Source organism: Pelophylax lessonae, assembly GCF_965119305.1.
Source record: "Pelophylax lessonae genome assembly, chromosome: 11".
NCBI classification, from domain to species: Eukaryota; Metazoa; Chordata; class Amphibia; order Anura; family Ranidae; genus Pelophylax; species Pelophylax lessonae.
The window spans coordinates 11,220,625-11,236,728 of NC_138778.1; the positions used below are offsets into that span (position 1 = coordinate 11,220,625).

Here is a 16,104-nt window from a genome sequence, read left to right on the forward strand (position 1 = left end):
ATTATAGATCCCCCTCCTCCACCTGTGTACAGGGTGACCAGACATCATAGATCCCCCTCCTCCACCTGTGTACAGGGTGACCTCACATCATAGATCCCCCTCCTCCACCTGTGTACAGGGTGACCTCACATCATAGATCCCCCTCCTCCACCTGTGTACAGGGTGACCTCACATTATAGATCCCCCTCCTCCACCTGTGTACAGGATGACCACACATTATAGACCCCCCTCCTCCACCTGTGTAAAAACAATAAAAATGACATAAATCTTTCCCGTAGTTTGAAGACGCGATAACTTTTGCGCAAACCAATCAAAATAAGCTTATTGCAATTTTTTTTTTTTTACCAAAAATATGTAGCAGAAAACAAATTGGCCTAAAATGTTAAAAAATATTGATTTTTAAATTTTTTTTTTTTGTAAATGTTATATGGCAGAATGTGAAAAATATTGTTTTTTTTTTTTTTTTTTTCAGAATTGTCGCTTTTTTGTTTGTTTATAGCGCAAATAAAAATCGCACTGGTGATCAAATACCACCAAAAGAAAGCTCTGTTTGTGGGGAAAAATGACTTTTTTTTTTATTTGGGTACATTACTAGTAAAAAATAAATAAATAAATAAAAATGACATAAATCTATCTCCTAGTTTGTAGACGTGATAACTTTTGCGGAAACCAATCAAAATACGCTTATTGCAATTTTTTTTTACCAAAAATATGTAGCAGAAAACAAATTGGCCTAAAATGTTAAAAAAAAAAAAAAAAAAAAAAAATTTTTGTGAATGTTATATAGCAGAATGTGAAAAATATTGTTTTTTTGTTTTTTTGTTTTGTTTTTTCAGAATTGTCGCTCTTTTGTTTGTTTATAGCGCAAAATAAATAAATAAATATCGCACAGGTGATCAAATACCACCAAAAGAAAGCTCTATTTGTGGGGAAAAAAGGACATCAATTTTATTTGGGTACATTACTAGTAAAAAAGAATAAATAAATAAATAAATAAAAATGACATAAATCTATCTCCTAGTTTGTAAATGCGATAACTTTTGTGCAAACCAATCAAAATACGCTTATTAGGACATTTATTTTACCAAAAATATGTGGCAGAATATTGTCCTAAATTGAAAAAAAAAAATAGATTTTCTGTTTTATAGCAGAAAGTAAAAAATATTGCTTTTTTTTTTTCAGAATTGTCGCTCTTTTTTTGTTTATAGCGCAAAAAATAAAAATCGCACAGGTGATCAAATACCACCAAAAGAAAGCTCTGTTTGTGGGAAAAAAAGGACATCAATTTTAGTTGGGTTCAGCGTCGCACAACCGCGCAATTGTCCGTTAAAAGTAACGCGGCGCCGAATCGCAAAAAGTGGCCTGGTCATTAAGGGGGTAAATCCTACTGGTCCAGAAGTGGTTAAAATGCAAATCAATTTATCATTTTTTTTAAATGCATTTTTCTGGATATTTCTGGATATTTTTGTTACTTTCCCCTCCTCGATCTGTGTACAGGGCGACCTCACATTATAGATCCCCCCCCCCCTCCATCTGTGTACAGGGTGAGCACACATTATAGATCCCCCTCCTCCATCTGTGTACAGGATGACCTCACATCATAGATCCCCCTCCTCCATCTGTGTACAGGGTGACCTCACATCATAGATCCCCCTCCTCCATCTGTGTACATGGTGACCTCACATTATAGATCCCCCTCCTCCATCTGTGTACAGGCTGAACTCACATTATAGATCCCCCTCCTCCATCTGTGTACAGGGTGACCTCACATTATAGATCCCCCTCCTCCACCTGTGTACAGGGTGACCTCACATTATAGATCCCCCTCCTCCATCTGTGTACAGGGTGACCACACATTATAGATCCCCCTCCTCCATCTGTGTACAGGGTGACCTCACATTATAGATCCCCCTCCTCCATCTGTGTACAGGGTGACCTCACATCATAGATCCCCCTCCTCCATCTGTGTACAGGGTGACCTCACATTATAGATCCCCCTCCTCCACCTGTGTACAGGGTGACCACACATTATAGATCCCCCCCCCTCCACCTGTGTACAGGGTGACCTCACATTATAGATCCCCCTCCTCCACCTGTGTACAGGGTGACCTCACATCATAGATTCCCCCTCCTCCATCTGTGTACAGGGCGACCTCACATTATAGATCCCCCCCCTCCATCTGTGTACAGGGTGACCACACATTATAGATCCCCCTCCTCCATCTGTGTACAGGGTGACCTCACATTATAGATCCCCCTCCTCCATCTGTGTACAGGGTGACCTCACATCATAGATCCCCCTCCTCCATCTGTGTACAGGGTGACCGCACATCATAGATCCCCCTCCTCCATCTGTGTACATGGTGACCTCACATTATAGATCCCCCTCCTCCATCTGTGTACAGGCTGACCTCACATTATAGATCCCCCTTCTCCACCTGTGTACAGGGTGACCTCACATTATAGATCCCCCTCCTCCACCTGTGTACAGGGTGACCTCACATTATAGATCCCCCTCCTCCATCTGTGTACAGGGTGACCTCACATTATAGATCCCCCTCCTCCATCTGTGTACAGGGTGACCACACATTATAGATCCCCCTCCTCCACCTGTGTACAGGGTGACCTCACATTATAAATCCCCCCCCTCCTCCATCTGTGTACAGGGTGACCTCACATTATAGATCCCCCTCCTCCATCTGTGTACAGGGTGACCACACATTATAGATCCCCCTCCTCCACCTGTGTACAGGGTGACCTCACATTATAGATCCCCCTCCTCCACCTGTGTACAGGGTGACCTCACATTATAGATCCCCCTCCTCCATCTGTGTACAGGGTGACCTCACATTATAGATCCCCTCCTCCATTTGTGTACAGGGTGACCACACATTATAGATCCCCCTCCTCCATCTGTGTACAGGGTGACCTCACATTATAGATCCCCCTCCTCCATCTGTGTACAGGGTGACCTCACATTATAGATCCCCTCCTCCACCTGTGTACAGGGTGACCTCACATCATAGATCCCCCTCCTCCACCTGTGTACAGGGTGACCGCACATTATAGATCCCCCTCCTCCATCTGTGTACAGGGTGACCTCACATTATAGATCCCCCTCCTCCATCTGTGTACAGGGTGACCTCACATTATAGATCCCCCTCCTCCATCTGTGTACAGGGTGACCTCACATCATAGATCCCCCTCCTCCATCTGTGTACAGGGTGACCGCACATTATAGATCCCCCTCCTCCATCTGTGTACAGGGTGACCTCACATTATAGATCCCCCTCCTCCATCTGTGTACAGGGTGACCGCACATTATAGATCCCCCTCCTCCACCTGTGTACAGGGTGACCGCACATGATACTGTAGATCCCCCTCCTCCACCTGACTGCACATTATAGATCCCCTCCTCCACCTGTGTACAAGGTGATCGCACATTATAGATCCCCCTCCTCCATCTGTGTACAGGGTGACCGCACATTATAGATCCCCCTCCTCCACCTGTGTACAGGGTGACCACACATTATAGATCCCCCTCCTCCACCTGTGTACAGGATGACCTCACATTATAGATCCCCTCCTCCACCTGTGTACAGGGTGACCGAACATTATAGATCCCCCTCCTCCACCTGTGTACAGGGTGACCAGACATCATAGATCCCCCTCCTCCACCTGTGTACAGGGTGACCTCACATCATAGATCCCCCTCCTCCACCTGTGTACAGGGTGACCTCACATTATAGATCCCCCTCCTCCACCTGTGTACAGGATGACCTCACATTATAGATCCCCTCCTCCACCTGTGTACAGGGTGACCGAACATTATAGATCCCCTCCTCCACCTGTGTACAGGGTGACCGAACATTATAGATCCCCCTCCTCCACCTGTGTACAGGGTGACCAGACATCATAGATCCCCCTCCTCCACCTGTGTACAGGGTGACCTCACATCATAGATCCCCCTCCTCCACCTGTGTACAGGGTGACCTCACATCATAGATCCCCCTCCTCCACCTGTGTACAGGGTGACCAGACATCATAGATCCCCCCTCCTCCATCTGTGTACAGGGTGACCTCACATTATAGATCCCCCTCCTCCACCTGTGTACAGGATGACCACACATTATAGACCCCCCTCCTCCACCTGTGTAAAAACAATAAAAATGACATAAATCTTTCCCGTAGTTTGAAGACGCGATAACTTTTGCGCAAACCAATCAAAATAAGCTTATTGCAATTTTTTTTTTTTTACCAAAAATATGTAGCAGAAAACAAATTGGCCTAAAATGTTAAAAAATATTGATTTTTAAATTTTTTTTTTTGTAAATGTTATATGGCAGAATGTGAAAAATATTGTTTTTTTTTTTTTTTTTTCAGAATTGTCGCTTTTTTGTTTGTTTATAGCGCAAATAAAAATCGCACTGGTGATCAAATACCACCAAAAGAAAGCTCTGTTTGTGGGGAAAAATGACTTTTTTTTTTATTTGGGTACATTACTAGTAAAAAATAAATAAATAAATAAAAATGACATAAATCTATCTCCTAGTTTGTAGACGTGATAACTTTTGCGGAAACCAATCAAAATACGCTTATTGCAATTTTTTTTTTACCAAAAATATGTAGCAGAAAACAAATTGGCCTAAAATGTTAAAAAAAAAAAAAAAAAAAAAAAAATTTTTGTGAATGTTATATAGCAGAATGTGAAAAATATTGTTTTTTTGTTTTTTTGTTTTGTTTTTTCAGAATTGTCGCTCTTTTGTTTGTTTATAGCGCAAAATAAATAAATAAATATCGCACAGGTGATCAAATACCACCAAAAGAAAGCTCTATTTGTGGGGAAAAAAGGACATCAATTTTATTTGGGTACATTACTAGTAAAAAAGAATAAATAAATAAATAAATAAAAATGACATAAATCTATCTCCTAGTTTGTAAATGCGATAACTTTTGTGCAAACCAATCAAAATACGCTTATTAGGACATTTATTTTACCAAAAATATGTGGCAGAATATTGTCCTAAATTGAAAAAAAAAAATAGATTTTTCTGTTTTATAGCAGAAAGTAAAAAATATTGCTTTTTTTTTTTTCAGAATTGTCGCTCTTTTTTTGTTTATAGCGCAAAAAATAAAAATCGCACAGGTGATCAAATACCACCAAAAGAAAGCTCTGTTTGTGGGAAAAAAAGGACATCAATTTTAGTTGGGTTCAGCGTCGCACAACCGCGCAATTGTCCGTTAAAAGTAACGCGGCGCCGAATCGCAAAAAGTGGCCTGGTCATTAAGGGGGTAAATCCTACTGGTCCAGAAGTGGTTAAAATGCAAATCAATTTATCATTTTTTTTAAATGCATTTTTCTGGATATTTTTGTTATTTTGCCTCTCACTATTAAAATACACCGACCATTAACATTATAGACTGATTATTTCTTTGTCAAATGTACAAAATCAGCAGGGGATCAAATCCTTTTTTTCCCCCTCACTGTATAATCTACTGGTTGCCTCCTAGTGGCCGCCCCTGGTATTTGCCACCTTGAACACCCCCCCCCCCCCCTCCTCCGCCTGTGTACACGGTGACCACAATACAGCCCGGAGACACTCAGGAATCTTACAAGGGATCAGAAACTTTGTAACGTTTCCCAACTTCCTTCCTCTTAAATATTCCTTGTGCGGGAAAAGTTGCAGCCAAATAAAGTTATTTTAAATTTGGAAAAAGTTTCTTTTTTTTTTCCAGGCCAGTCTCTCCGAATTCCATTCCCAAATCTCCGCCTGCAGCAACAGGCAGATCCTTTCATAGACTTCCTGTGAGTGTAGCCCCCCCTCTCCCTGCCTGGCTGGCCTGCTACGTGGTATACAGCTCACAGAGAGGAGCACAGAGGGAGAAGAGCCGTCAGCTGTGGCCCCCCAATTCCCAGGAACCCCACATTCCATGTCCTGGGGGTGAGAAGGACTAGCGAGGCGAGTATCAAGGACTGGCGATGGTGTAAAAACTTCATGGGAGGCCTCTGAACTTTATTATTACCACCGTAAGTTCCATATTTTTCTAACTTTCAATGCCATGTTGTAACAATGTAACAATGTTTAATGTAATGCGATTTTGTAACAATGTTTCGATTTTGGGGGGGGGGGGATTCTAGTCTGCGTTGCACCCCACACTAGAAAGGGGCATTTGCTGTAAGCGTTGTGTCTGATTGTCGTGCCTCTACCTTTACCTATTTGAGCCCCGGGTCACACTGGTGCGGCTTGTCATGCGATTTGATTGTTTCAAATGGCATGACAAGTCGCACCCTATTGCCTGCAATGGAAGCGGTCAAATCAGTGCGACTCCATCAGAGTCTCTGAGGTTGCACTGCTTCAAGTAACGATGCACAATTTCAAAGCTGTATTGATGTGACCAAAGGCTTACTTATTTGAGCCCCCCGGTCACACCGGTGCGACTTCTCATGCAATGTGATCGTTTCAAATCGCATGACAAGTCGTACTCTATTGTCCGCAATGGAAACGGTCTGACTCTAGCTCCATCGGTGTTGCACTGATTTTTTAAGTAGTTCTTGCATTAATTTTTGCAAGTTCAGGCGCGACTTGCTTAGACATCTGTGCATGAAGTCGCAGAGATGTCGCATCTGACGTCACACTGACATGCGGTTTAGAAATCTTGCGGCTTTAAGTGAAGTCACATGATTTGAAAGCTGTGTTCAGTGTGACTGAAGGCTTACTAACACTACATATTTGAACCCCCTGTCACACCAGTGCAACTTGTCATGCGATTTTAATAGTTTCAAATCGCATGACAAGCTGCACCCTATTGTCCACAATGGAAGCAGTCAAATTTCAAGAACAGTTCTTGCACTACTTTTTGCAATTTCAGGTGCTAATTGCATAGACATCTGTGCATGAAATGTGCATAACCTTACACCATTCAGAGTAAGAATCATTACCCACTACTCTCTGAATTCTATCTTTTAGCCAATTTTCTATCCATTTACAAACTGATCTTTCCAAGCCTTAGACTTTACCTTACACATTAGCCGTGTGTGGGGAACTGTGTCACACGTTGTTGCAAAATCCAAGTATACCACGTCTACAGCCACCCCTCTGTCCAAGTATACCACGTCTACAGCCACCCCTCTGTCCAAGTATACCATGTCTACAGCCACCCCTCTGTCCAAGTATACCACGTTCACAGCCACCCCTCTGTCCAAGTATACCACATTCACAGCCACCCCTCTGTCCAAGTATACCACGTCCACAGCCACCCCTCTGTCCAAGTATACCGCGTCCACAGCCACCCCTCTATCCAAGTATACAACGTCCACAGCCACCCCTCTGTCCAAGTATACCACGTCCACAGCCACCCCTCTGTCCAAGTATACCGCGTCCACAGCCACCCCTCTGTCCAAGTATACAACGTCCACAGCCACCCCTCTGTCCAAGTATACCACGTCCACAGCCACCCCTCTGTCCAAGTATACCACGTCCACAGCCACCCCTCTGTCCAAGTATACCACATCCACAGCCACCCCTCTGTCCAAGTATACCACGTCCACAGCCAACCCTCTGTCCAAGTATACCACATCCACAGCTACCCCTCTGTCCAAGTATACCACATCCACAGCTACCCCTCTGTCCAAGTATACCACATCCACAGCTACCCCTCTGTCCAAGTATACCACGTCCACAGCCACCCCTCTGTCCAAGTATACCACGTCCACAGCCACCCCTCTGTCCAAGTATACCACGTCCACAGCCACCCCTCTGTCCAAGTATACCACGTCCACAGCCACCCCTCTGTCCAAGTATACCACATCCACAGCCACCCCTCTGTCCAAGTATACCACGTCCACAGCCAACCCTCTGTCCAAGTATACCACATCCACAGCTACCCCTCTGTCCAAGTATACCACGTCCACAGCCACCCCTCTGTCCAAGTATACCACGTCCACAGCCACCCCTCTGTCCAAGTATACCACATCCACAGCCACCCCTCTGTCCAAGTATACCATGTCCACAGCCACCCCTCTGTCCAAGTACATCACGTCCACAGCCACCCCTCTGTCCAAGTATACCACGTCCACAGCCACCCCTCTGTCCAAGTATACGCCGTACATAGCCAACCCTCTGTCCAAGTATACCACATCCACAGCTACCCCTCTGTCCAAGTATACCACGTCCACAGCCACCCCTCTGTCCAAGTATACCACATCCACAGCCACCCCTCTGTCCAAGTATACCACGTCCACAGCCACCCCTCTGTCCAAGTATACCACGTCCACAGCCACCCCTCTGTCCAAGTACACCACGTCCACAGCCACCCCTCTGTCCAAGTATACCACGTCCACAGCCACCCCTCTGTCCAAGTATACCACGTCCACAGCCACCCCTCTGTCCAAGTATACCACGTCCACAGCCAACCCTCTGTCCAAGTATACCACTTCCACAGCTACCCCTCTGTCCAAGTATACCACGTCCACAGCCACCCCTCTGTCCAAGTATACCACGTCCACAGCCAACCCTCTGTCCAAGTATACCACATCCACAGCCACCCCTCTGTCCAAGTATACCACATCCACAGCCACCCCTCTGTCCAAGTATACCATGTCCACAGCCAACCCTCTGTCCAAGTACACCACGTCCACAGCCACCCCTCTGTCCAAGTATACCACGTCCACAGCCACCCCTCTGTCCAAGTATACGCCGTACATAGCCAACCCTCTGTCCAAGTATACCACATCCACAGCTACCCCTCTGTCCAAGTATACCACATCCACAGCCACCCCTCTGTCCAAGTATACCACGTCCACAGCCACCCCTCTGTCCAAGTATACCACGTCCACAGCCACCCCTCTGTCCAAGTATACCACGTCCACAGCCACCCCTCTGTCCAAGTATACCACGTCCACAGCCACCCCTCTGTCCAAGTATACCATGTCCACAGCCACCCCTCTGTCCAAGTACACCACGTCCACAGCCACCCCTCTGTCCAAGTATACCACGTCCACAGCCACCCCTCTGTCCAAGTATACCACATCCACAGCCACCCCTCTGTCCAAGTATACCATGTCCACAGCCACCCCTCTGTCCAAGTACACCACGTCCACAGCCACCCCTCTGTCCAAGTATACCACGTCCACAGCCACCCCTCTGTCCAAGTATACGCCGTACATAGCCAACCCTCTGTCCAAGTATACCACATCCACAGCTACCCCTCTGTCCAAGTATACCACGTCCACAGCCACCCCTCTGTCCAAGTATACCACATCCACAGCCACCCCTCTGTCCAAGTATACCACGTCCACAGCCACCCCTCTGTCCAAGTATACCACGTCCACAGCCACCCCTCTGTCCAAGTATACCATGTCCACAGCCACCCCTCTGTCCAAGTACACCACGTCCACAGCCACCCCTCTGTCCAAGTATACCACGTCCACAGCCACCCCTCTGTCCAAGTATACTACGTCCACAGCCACCCCTCTGTCCAAGTACACCACGTCCACAGCCACCCCTCTGTCCAAGTATACCACGTCCACAGCCACCCCTCTTTCCAAGTATACAACATCCACAGCCACCCCTCTGTCCAAGTATACCACGTCCACAGCCACCCCTCTGTCCAAGTATACTACGTCCACAGCCACCCCTCTGTCCAAGTACACCACGTCCACAGCCACCCCTCTGTCCAAGTATACCACGTCCACAGCCACCCCTCTTTCCAAGTATACAACATCCACAGCCACCCCTCTGTCCAAGTATACCACGTCCACAGCCACCCCTCTTTCCAAGTATACCACATCCACAGCCACCCCTCTGTCCAAGTATACCACAGCCACCCCTCTGTCCAAGTATACCACAGCCACCCCTCTGTCCAAGTATACCACAGCCACCCCTCTGTCCAAGTATGCCACAGCCACCCCTCTGTCCAAGTATGCCACAGCCACCCCTCTGTCCAAGTATGCCACAGCCACCCCTCTGTCCAAGTATGCCACAGCCACCCCTCTGTCCAAGTATGCCACAGCCACCCCTCTGTCCAAGTATGCCACAGCCACCCCTCTGTCCAAGTATACCACGTCCATAGCCACCCCTCTGTCCAAGTATACCACGTCCACAGCCACCCCTCTGTCCAAGTATACCACGTCCACAGCCACCCCTCTGTCCAAGTATACCACGTCCACAGCCACCCCTCTGTCCAAGTATACCACGTCCACAGCCACCCCTCTGTCCAAGTATACCACATCCACAGCCACCCCTCTGTTCAAGTATACCACAGCCACCCCTCTGTCCAAGATTTTACTTACCTCCTCTTAAAAAGAAATCAGGTTTGTTTGACAACTTCTGTCTTTCATGAATCCATGCTGTCTGTTGCTTAAAATATTTTTTTCCAGCAAGAACTCAGCTATGTGGTTTTTTATTAAACTCTCCAGTATCTTCCCGACTATAGAAGGTAAAATAACAGGTCTATAGTTACTTGGTGAAGAATTTGATCCCTTTTTAAATATAGGCACCACATTGGCCCTACGCCAATCCAGTGGTACTATTCCAGTCCTTAACGAGTCCCTAAAAATTAGAAACAAAGTCTTTTAAATGACAGATCTCAATTCTTTTAGGATCTGGGGGTGAACACCATCTGGTCCAGGGGCTTTATCCACTTTTATTTTGTTTAAATATTTCTGGACCATATCACTTATGAGCCATTGTGGATCATTTGGGGCTGTGTCAATACAATCCCCATTATGGACATGAGCTCCCCCATGCTCCTTTGTATACACAGAGCTGAAAAAAGTATTTAATAAATTTGCCTTCTATTTGTCCCCAGTAACCCACTCCAGATTATTCTGTAAAAAGCCTACATGCTCAGACCTGACCTTTTTACTATTAATATATTTGAAGAATTTTTGGGGGTTTGTCCTACTATCCTTTGCAATCTGTCGTTCGTTTTGAATTTTTGCATTCCTCTTTACTTATTCTGTTATATTCTTTATAGCATTTAAACGATGATAGTGTTCCTTCATTTATATATTTTTTAAAAGCTCTTTTCTTATTATTTATAGCTTTTGTAACTTTGGCCGTGAGCCACATAGGTTTTGTTTTTAGCCTTTTAAACTTATTACCCGTGGGAATATACTTTGCTGTGAGTTCACATACAGTCTTTTTGAAGAATTCCCATTTCTGTTCTGTGTTCATCTATGCCAATATTCCCTCCCAGTCTAAGTCCTGGAGAGCAGCCCTCATCCTTGTTCTTTTATATGAATATGGGTAATAAGCTCTGCATGGTTTTAAATACCAGGTCCAGCAGAACATAATTTCTAGTCGGGGCCCACATAATCTGCACCATAAAATTGTCTTGTAATAGGTTTATACATTTTTGCCCCTTAACTGTTCTAGCAGTGCCATTACTCCAGTCAGGGGGGCAGAATATGGACCTAAGGTCAATTTGTGAAGTGCTGCTTTAATAAAGCCTTAAAGGTAGGAGCACCTGGTGTCTTAAGAAAATGCAAATATAAAGTTGGGCGGTGGTGGGTTCAAAAGCGTTTGACAGTTGTAACAAGTACATCAAGCCTATGCATTTCGGGGGTAAGGGACTCATTGCTGCACCCCCAACCTCAGCCATCACTCTGTCAGTCTGTTCTCTAATACCTCTCAAATATATATCTGGTGTAGGAATAGCATGCAGCAACAGCCCCGAGGAAGGTGGAGTCCTTTCTCCCAAAAGGCGTTGACTTGATGTACTTTTTTGGACACTCGGCTCTCCTTCCTTCCTCTTTTTCCAAGTCTAGATGTGGAAATGACCATAAGGCCGACCAAAAGGCCGTACCACAAAGGCAGTAGCCCAAGTCCCAAGGGAGTTCATTGCCGTTATCTAACACTGAGCACAACCCACTGGAGGGACTTATAAGCCGGGTATCTGCTGAACGAGGGTACCAATGATCTGAGAACCTGCTGAACAGGGGGACTAATAAACGGGGGATCTGCTGAGTGGGGGTATTACTGATCTGAGGTCCCTTTAAAACAAATCAAAAATCAACACACACAGGGCATTTGCCAAGCTTCAATAAAGCTTGTGAGCAATTTAACCCGAAAACATGTCATCAGTAGTTCCTTCCGGTTCATGTGTATATATTCTGGGAGTGTCTGGTGCAGACGTCCCATCTGGTGTGCAGCGTGGTGCAGCAGAAAGTTGAGCAGGGTCCAGACTGGAGTCGAGCAAGTAGCAGACATAGTGTGCAACATGGGTACGAAGGTGAGTGTGGGCCGGAGAGAGAGGACTGACAGCGTGAGGAGGAAAAAAAAGCTGATCGCCGGCTGCTGTTTACATCACATGATCAGCTGTCATTGGATGACAGCTGATCACATGGTGAGGGGCCGGGACCGGCCCCTTACTCCGATCTGTGATCAGCCGAGTCTCATTGACATAGCAAGCCACGCACGCTCCTCAGGGAGCGCACAGGTGGCTCATGCATGGGAGGACGTACATGGACGCCCTCCCGGCAATTAAAACGGAGTTCCAGACTAACCGCACACTCACCTGTCCCACGGTCCAGCGATGTGCCGTCTTCTCCCTTTCTGCTCTGCGGCGCCAGCATCACTGATGTGGGCACCCGGCTGTGACAGTTTGCGGCTTCACAGCCGGGTATGCACTGCGCATGCGCGAGTTGCACTATGCGTCGTGATTGGCCGGCAATCTTCTGGGACCTCTGACATGTCCCAGAAGATTGCAGGGAGGGAAGGAGAGAGGAGAACTTCCGCTCAGGGCGCTGTGGCGCTCCGAGCGGAAGTGGGAGCTGTACCTGTCAAAACTAGGTACCCCCCCCCCCCCTAAAATGACATGCCACATGTGGCATGTCAGGGGGTTAGGACTATTTAAAGCGGAAGTTCTACTTTTGGGTGGAACTCCGCTTTAAGGTCCACGCTGTAGCCGTCTTTCAGCTATAGCGCGGACGGGAAGATGTTAACATTGGCGTCTATGGGAAATATTGGTCAGCTTGACATGGCACTGTTCCCGAACTATAAGTAACAGGGACACAAAACGTGGGTAGCACCGAGGGGGGACCTAGGACTACAACATATCTATACATTTTAAAAGCGGGGTATAACCTATACACTACACTGACTTAACTCACTATGCACTGACTACCGGCCTAATCTCTATTATCACACGCTATACACGGCTGCCGTGTAAGCAGCAGCCTTATATAGTGTGGGGCGTGGCCATAATTGGCTAAAGGCACCCTGCCTTTGGCAATCATGGCTCTGACTGGACATTGTTCTATGATTGGCCAAAGCATACAGGTCAGGTGCATGCTTTGGCCAATCATCAGCAATCAATGCACTGCAACAGCACAGTGCATTATGGGGCGCTCATCAGCGGGTGAACTTCCCGTTGAGCGCCCCATTTGTTTGTGTGTTCAGCGAACGCATGAACAGCTGATGTTCAAGTCGATCAGAGCCCATATTTACTGGGGATCTGCTGAACAGGGGTATGAATGAGCTGAGGATCTGCTGAGTTGGGGTATTACTGGGCTGAAAATCAACACACACAGGGCATTTTTCAAGCTTCATTAAAGCTTCGAAAAACATAATCAAAGCATCACAGAAGCTTCAAAAAAGAATGCTGAAGCAGTAGGCGTTTTAATGTGTGTTAAAGTTGGAGCAATTGTAAATGAGGCCTTAGGAGGCAAGGGCGAACCAAGGAAGGCAAAACATATCCTGTTTAAACTTCAGCTTTAAATGTGTTTTTAATGTATGTATATAGCAAATAAAAACTCCTCACAACTACATGTTCTTCTTCTTATCTAGCACCTGAATTTAAGCCGATATCACCATGGCCCTCAAGATTTGCTGCGCTTCCCTTCTTCTCCTCGCCCTCTCAGTCAGCGCTCAGTATGAACATTACAGCTTCAGAAGTTACCCCCGAGATGAACTGATGCCCCTCGAGTCGGCCTATAAGTACGGGCTGGACCAGTACTCAGTCGAGAAGTGGCCGGAGAGCGTCCATTACCTTGAGATAAGCTTGAGGCTGTACCGGCTCCTGAGAGACAGTGAGGCCTTCTGTAACCTAAACTGCAGTACAGCCCGGATAGATGACAACCCTCCACCGCAGGGCATGGAAAATGGGAATCAGTCCCAAGGTCGGTTCAATGACTTCCCCGAGCTCAGGGTGTTCGGAGACGTTCTGATGAGATCTCGATGCCTGAAACGTTGTAAGCAGGGTCTCCCCGCCTTCCGTCAGTCTCAGCCCAGCAGAGAGACTATGCTGGAGTTCCAGGCCCGGGAGCCCTACAAATTCCTGCAATATGCCTACTTTAAGACCGATAACTTACCCAAGGCAGTTTCAGCTGCCCATACTTACCTCTTGATGCACCCTGACGATGAGATGATGAAGAGGAACATGGCCTATTATAAGAGTATGCCAGACACCGAGAACCACATCAAAGATCTGGAGACCAAAAACTACGAGAACTTGTTCATCAGAGCTGTGAGGGCCTACAATGGAGAGAATTGGAGAACCTCCATCTCCGACATGGAGCTTGCCTTACCCGACTTCTATAAGGCCTTCCAGGAATGCACGGCCGCCTGTGAAGGGTCCAGGGACATCAAAGATTTCAAGGACTTCTATCCATCGGTGGCGGATCACTACATCGAAGTGCTGAGATGCAAAATAAAATGTGAGGGTGAGCTCACCCCAATCATCGGAGGGTATGTGGTAGAAAAATTTGTGGCCACCATGTACCACTATCTGCAGTTTGCCTACTACAAACTCAATGACGTTCGGAATGCCGCCCCTTGTGCAGCAAGCTATCTACTCTTTGACCCGGATGATGACGTCATGAAGCAGAACATGGTCTACTACCAATACCACAAGGAGAAATGGAGCCTTTCAGAGTCAAACTTTAATCCCCGTCCTGAGGCCTCCCTCTTCTATAACATCACGACCAAACAAAAAGAGATGTACCACTTTGCCATGCAGAACTTGGTAGATGACGATGAGGGCGATGTGGTGGAATACCTCGATGAACTTTTGAATGCAAGCGATTTCTAAAAAAATGTTATGGTGCTTTTTCTTTGGTACTGGACACTGCATGAAGTCTCTGACTTTTTATGGGTTGGTGTCACAAGTTTTATTTTTTATTTTTTGGAATAAAAAAAATCTCATAAAAGGCCCAAGAGTCATGGTGTATGTATGATGAGTAGCTACATTTTAGATATCTGCATAGAAAAATTAATATGGCTGCCTCTTACAACGTAAAGAGATAACCCCCATGCTCTTTGGAAACCATAATTTCAGATTTAATATTCAGCGCCACCTGTGGATGAAATGTGGTATTACAGTCTCAGACATGACATTCAGATGGTCCAACAATACTGTGTATAGAGGTGGATTTATTAAAACTCCCTCCGATAAGATGACCCCCCATGCTCCTTGGAAACCATAATTTCAGATTTCATCTGCAGCGCCATCTGTGGATGAAATTTGATATTGCAAATTCAGACATGACATTCAGAGAGTCCAACAATATATAGGGATTGATTTACTAAAACTGAAGAGTGAAAAATCTGGTGCAGATCTGCATGGTAGCCAATCAGCGTCTAACTTCAGCTTATTCAGTTTAGCTTTGACAAAAAAAAATATGGAACCTGTTTGGTTTCTGTGCAGAGCTTCACCAGATTTTGCACTCTCCAGTTATAGTAAATCAACCACCATTGTGTCTCAGATACAAGATGGGGGTGCAAGCAGCAGTACCTGATACAGTGCCTTGCGAAAGTATTCGGCCCCCTTGAACTTTTCGACCTTTTGCCACATTATAGGCTTCAAACATAAAGATATAAAACTGTAATTTTTTGTGAAGAATCAACAAGTGGGACACAATCATGAAGTGGAACGAAATTTATTGGATATTTCAAACTTTAACAACAAATAAAAAACAGAAAAATTGTGCGTGCAAAATTATTCAGCCCGTTTACTTTCAGTGCAGCAAACTCTCTCCAGAAGTTCAGTGAGGATCTCTGAATGATCCAATGTTGACCTAAATGACTAATGATGATAAATAGAATCCACCTGTGTGTAATCAAGTCTCCGTATAAATACACCTGCACTGTGATAGTCTCAGAG

General features: G+C 45.9%; 1 protein-coding gene across 1 annotated transcript; it reads left to right on the forward strand.

Moving 5' to 3' along the window:
- Window positions 1–5,822: 5,822 nt before the first annotated feature.
- CRTAP (cartilage associated protein) lies at window positions 5,823–15,108 on the forward strand. The gene is made up of 2 exons (XM_082272448.1): window positions 5,823–6,028; window positions 13,791–15,108. Exon 2 carries the CDS (start codon window positions 13,816–13,818, stop codon window positions 15,031–15,033), a length of 1,218 nt encoding a protein of 405 aa, XP_082128574.1. The 5' UTR covers window positions 5,823–6,028; window positions 13,791–13,815; the 3' UTR covers window positions 15,034–15,108.
- Window positions 15,109–16,104: the final 996 nt, after the last annotated feature.

Bases quoted from the DNA above. Each gene is read 5' to 3' on its own strand.
- CRTAP (XM_082272448.1), top strand. From the start codon at position 13,816: ATGGCCCTCAAGATTTGCTGCGCTTCCCTTCTTCTCCTCGCCCTCTCA.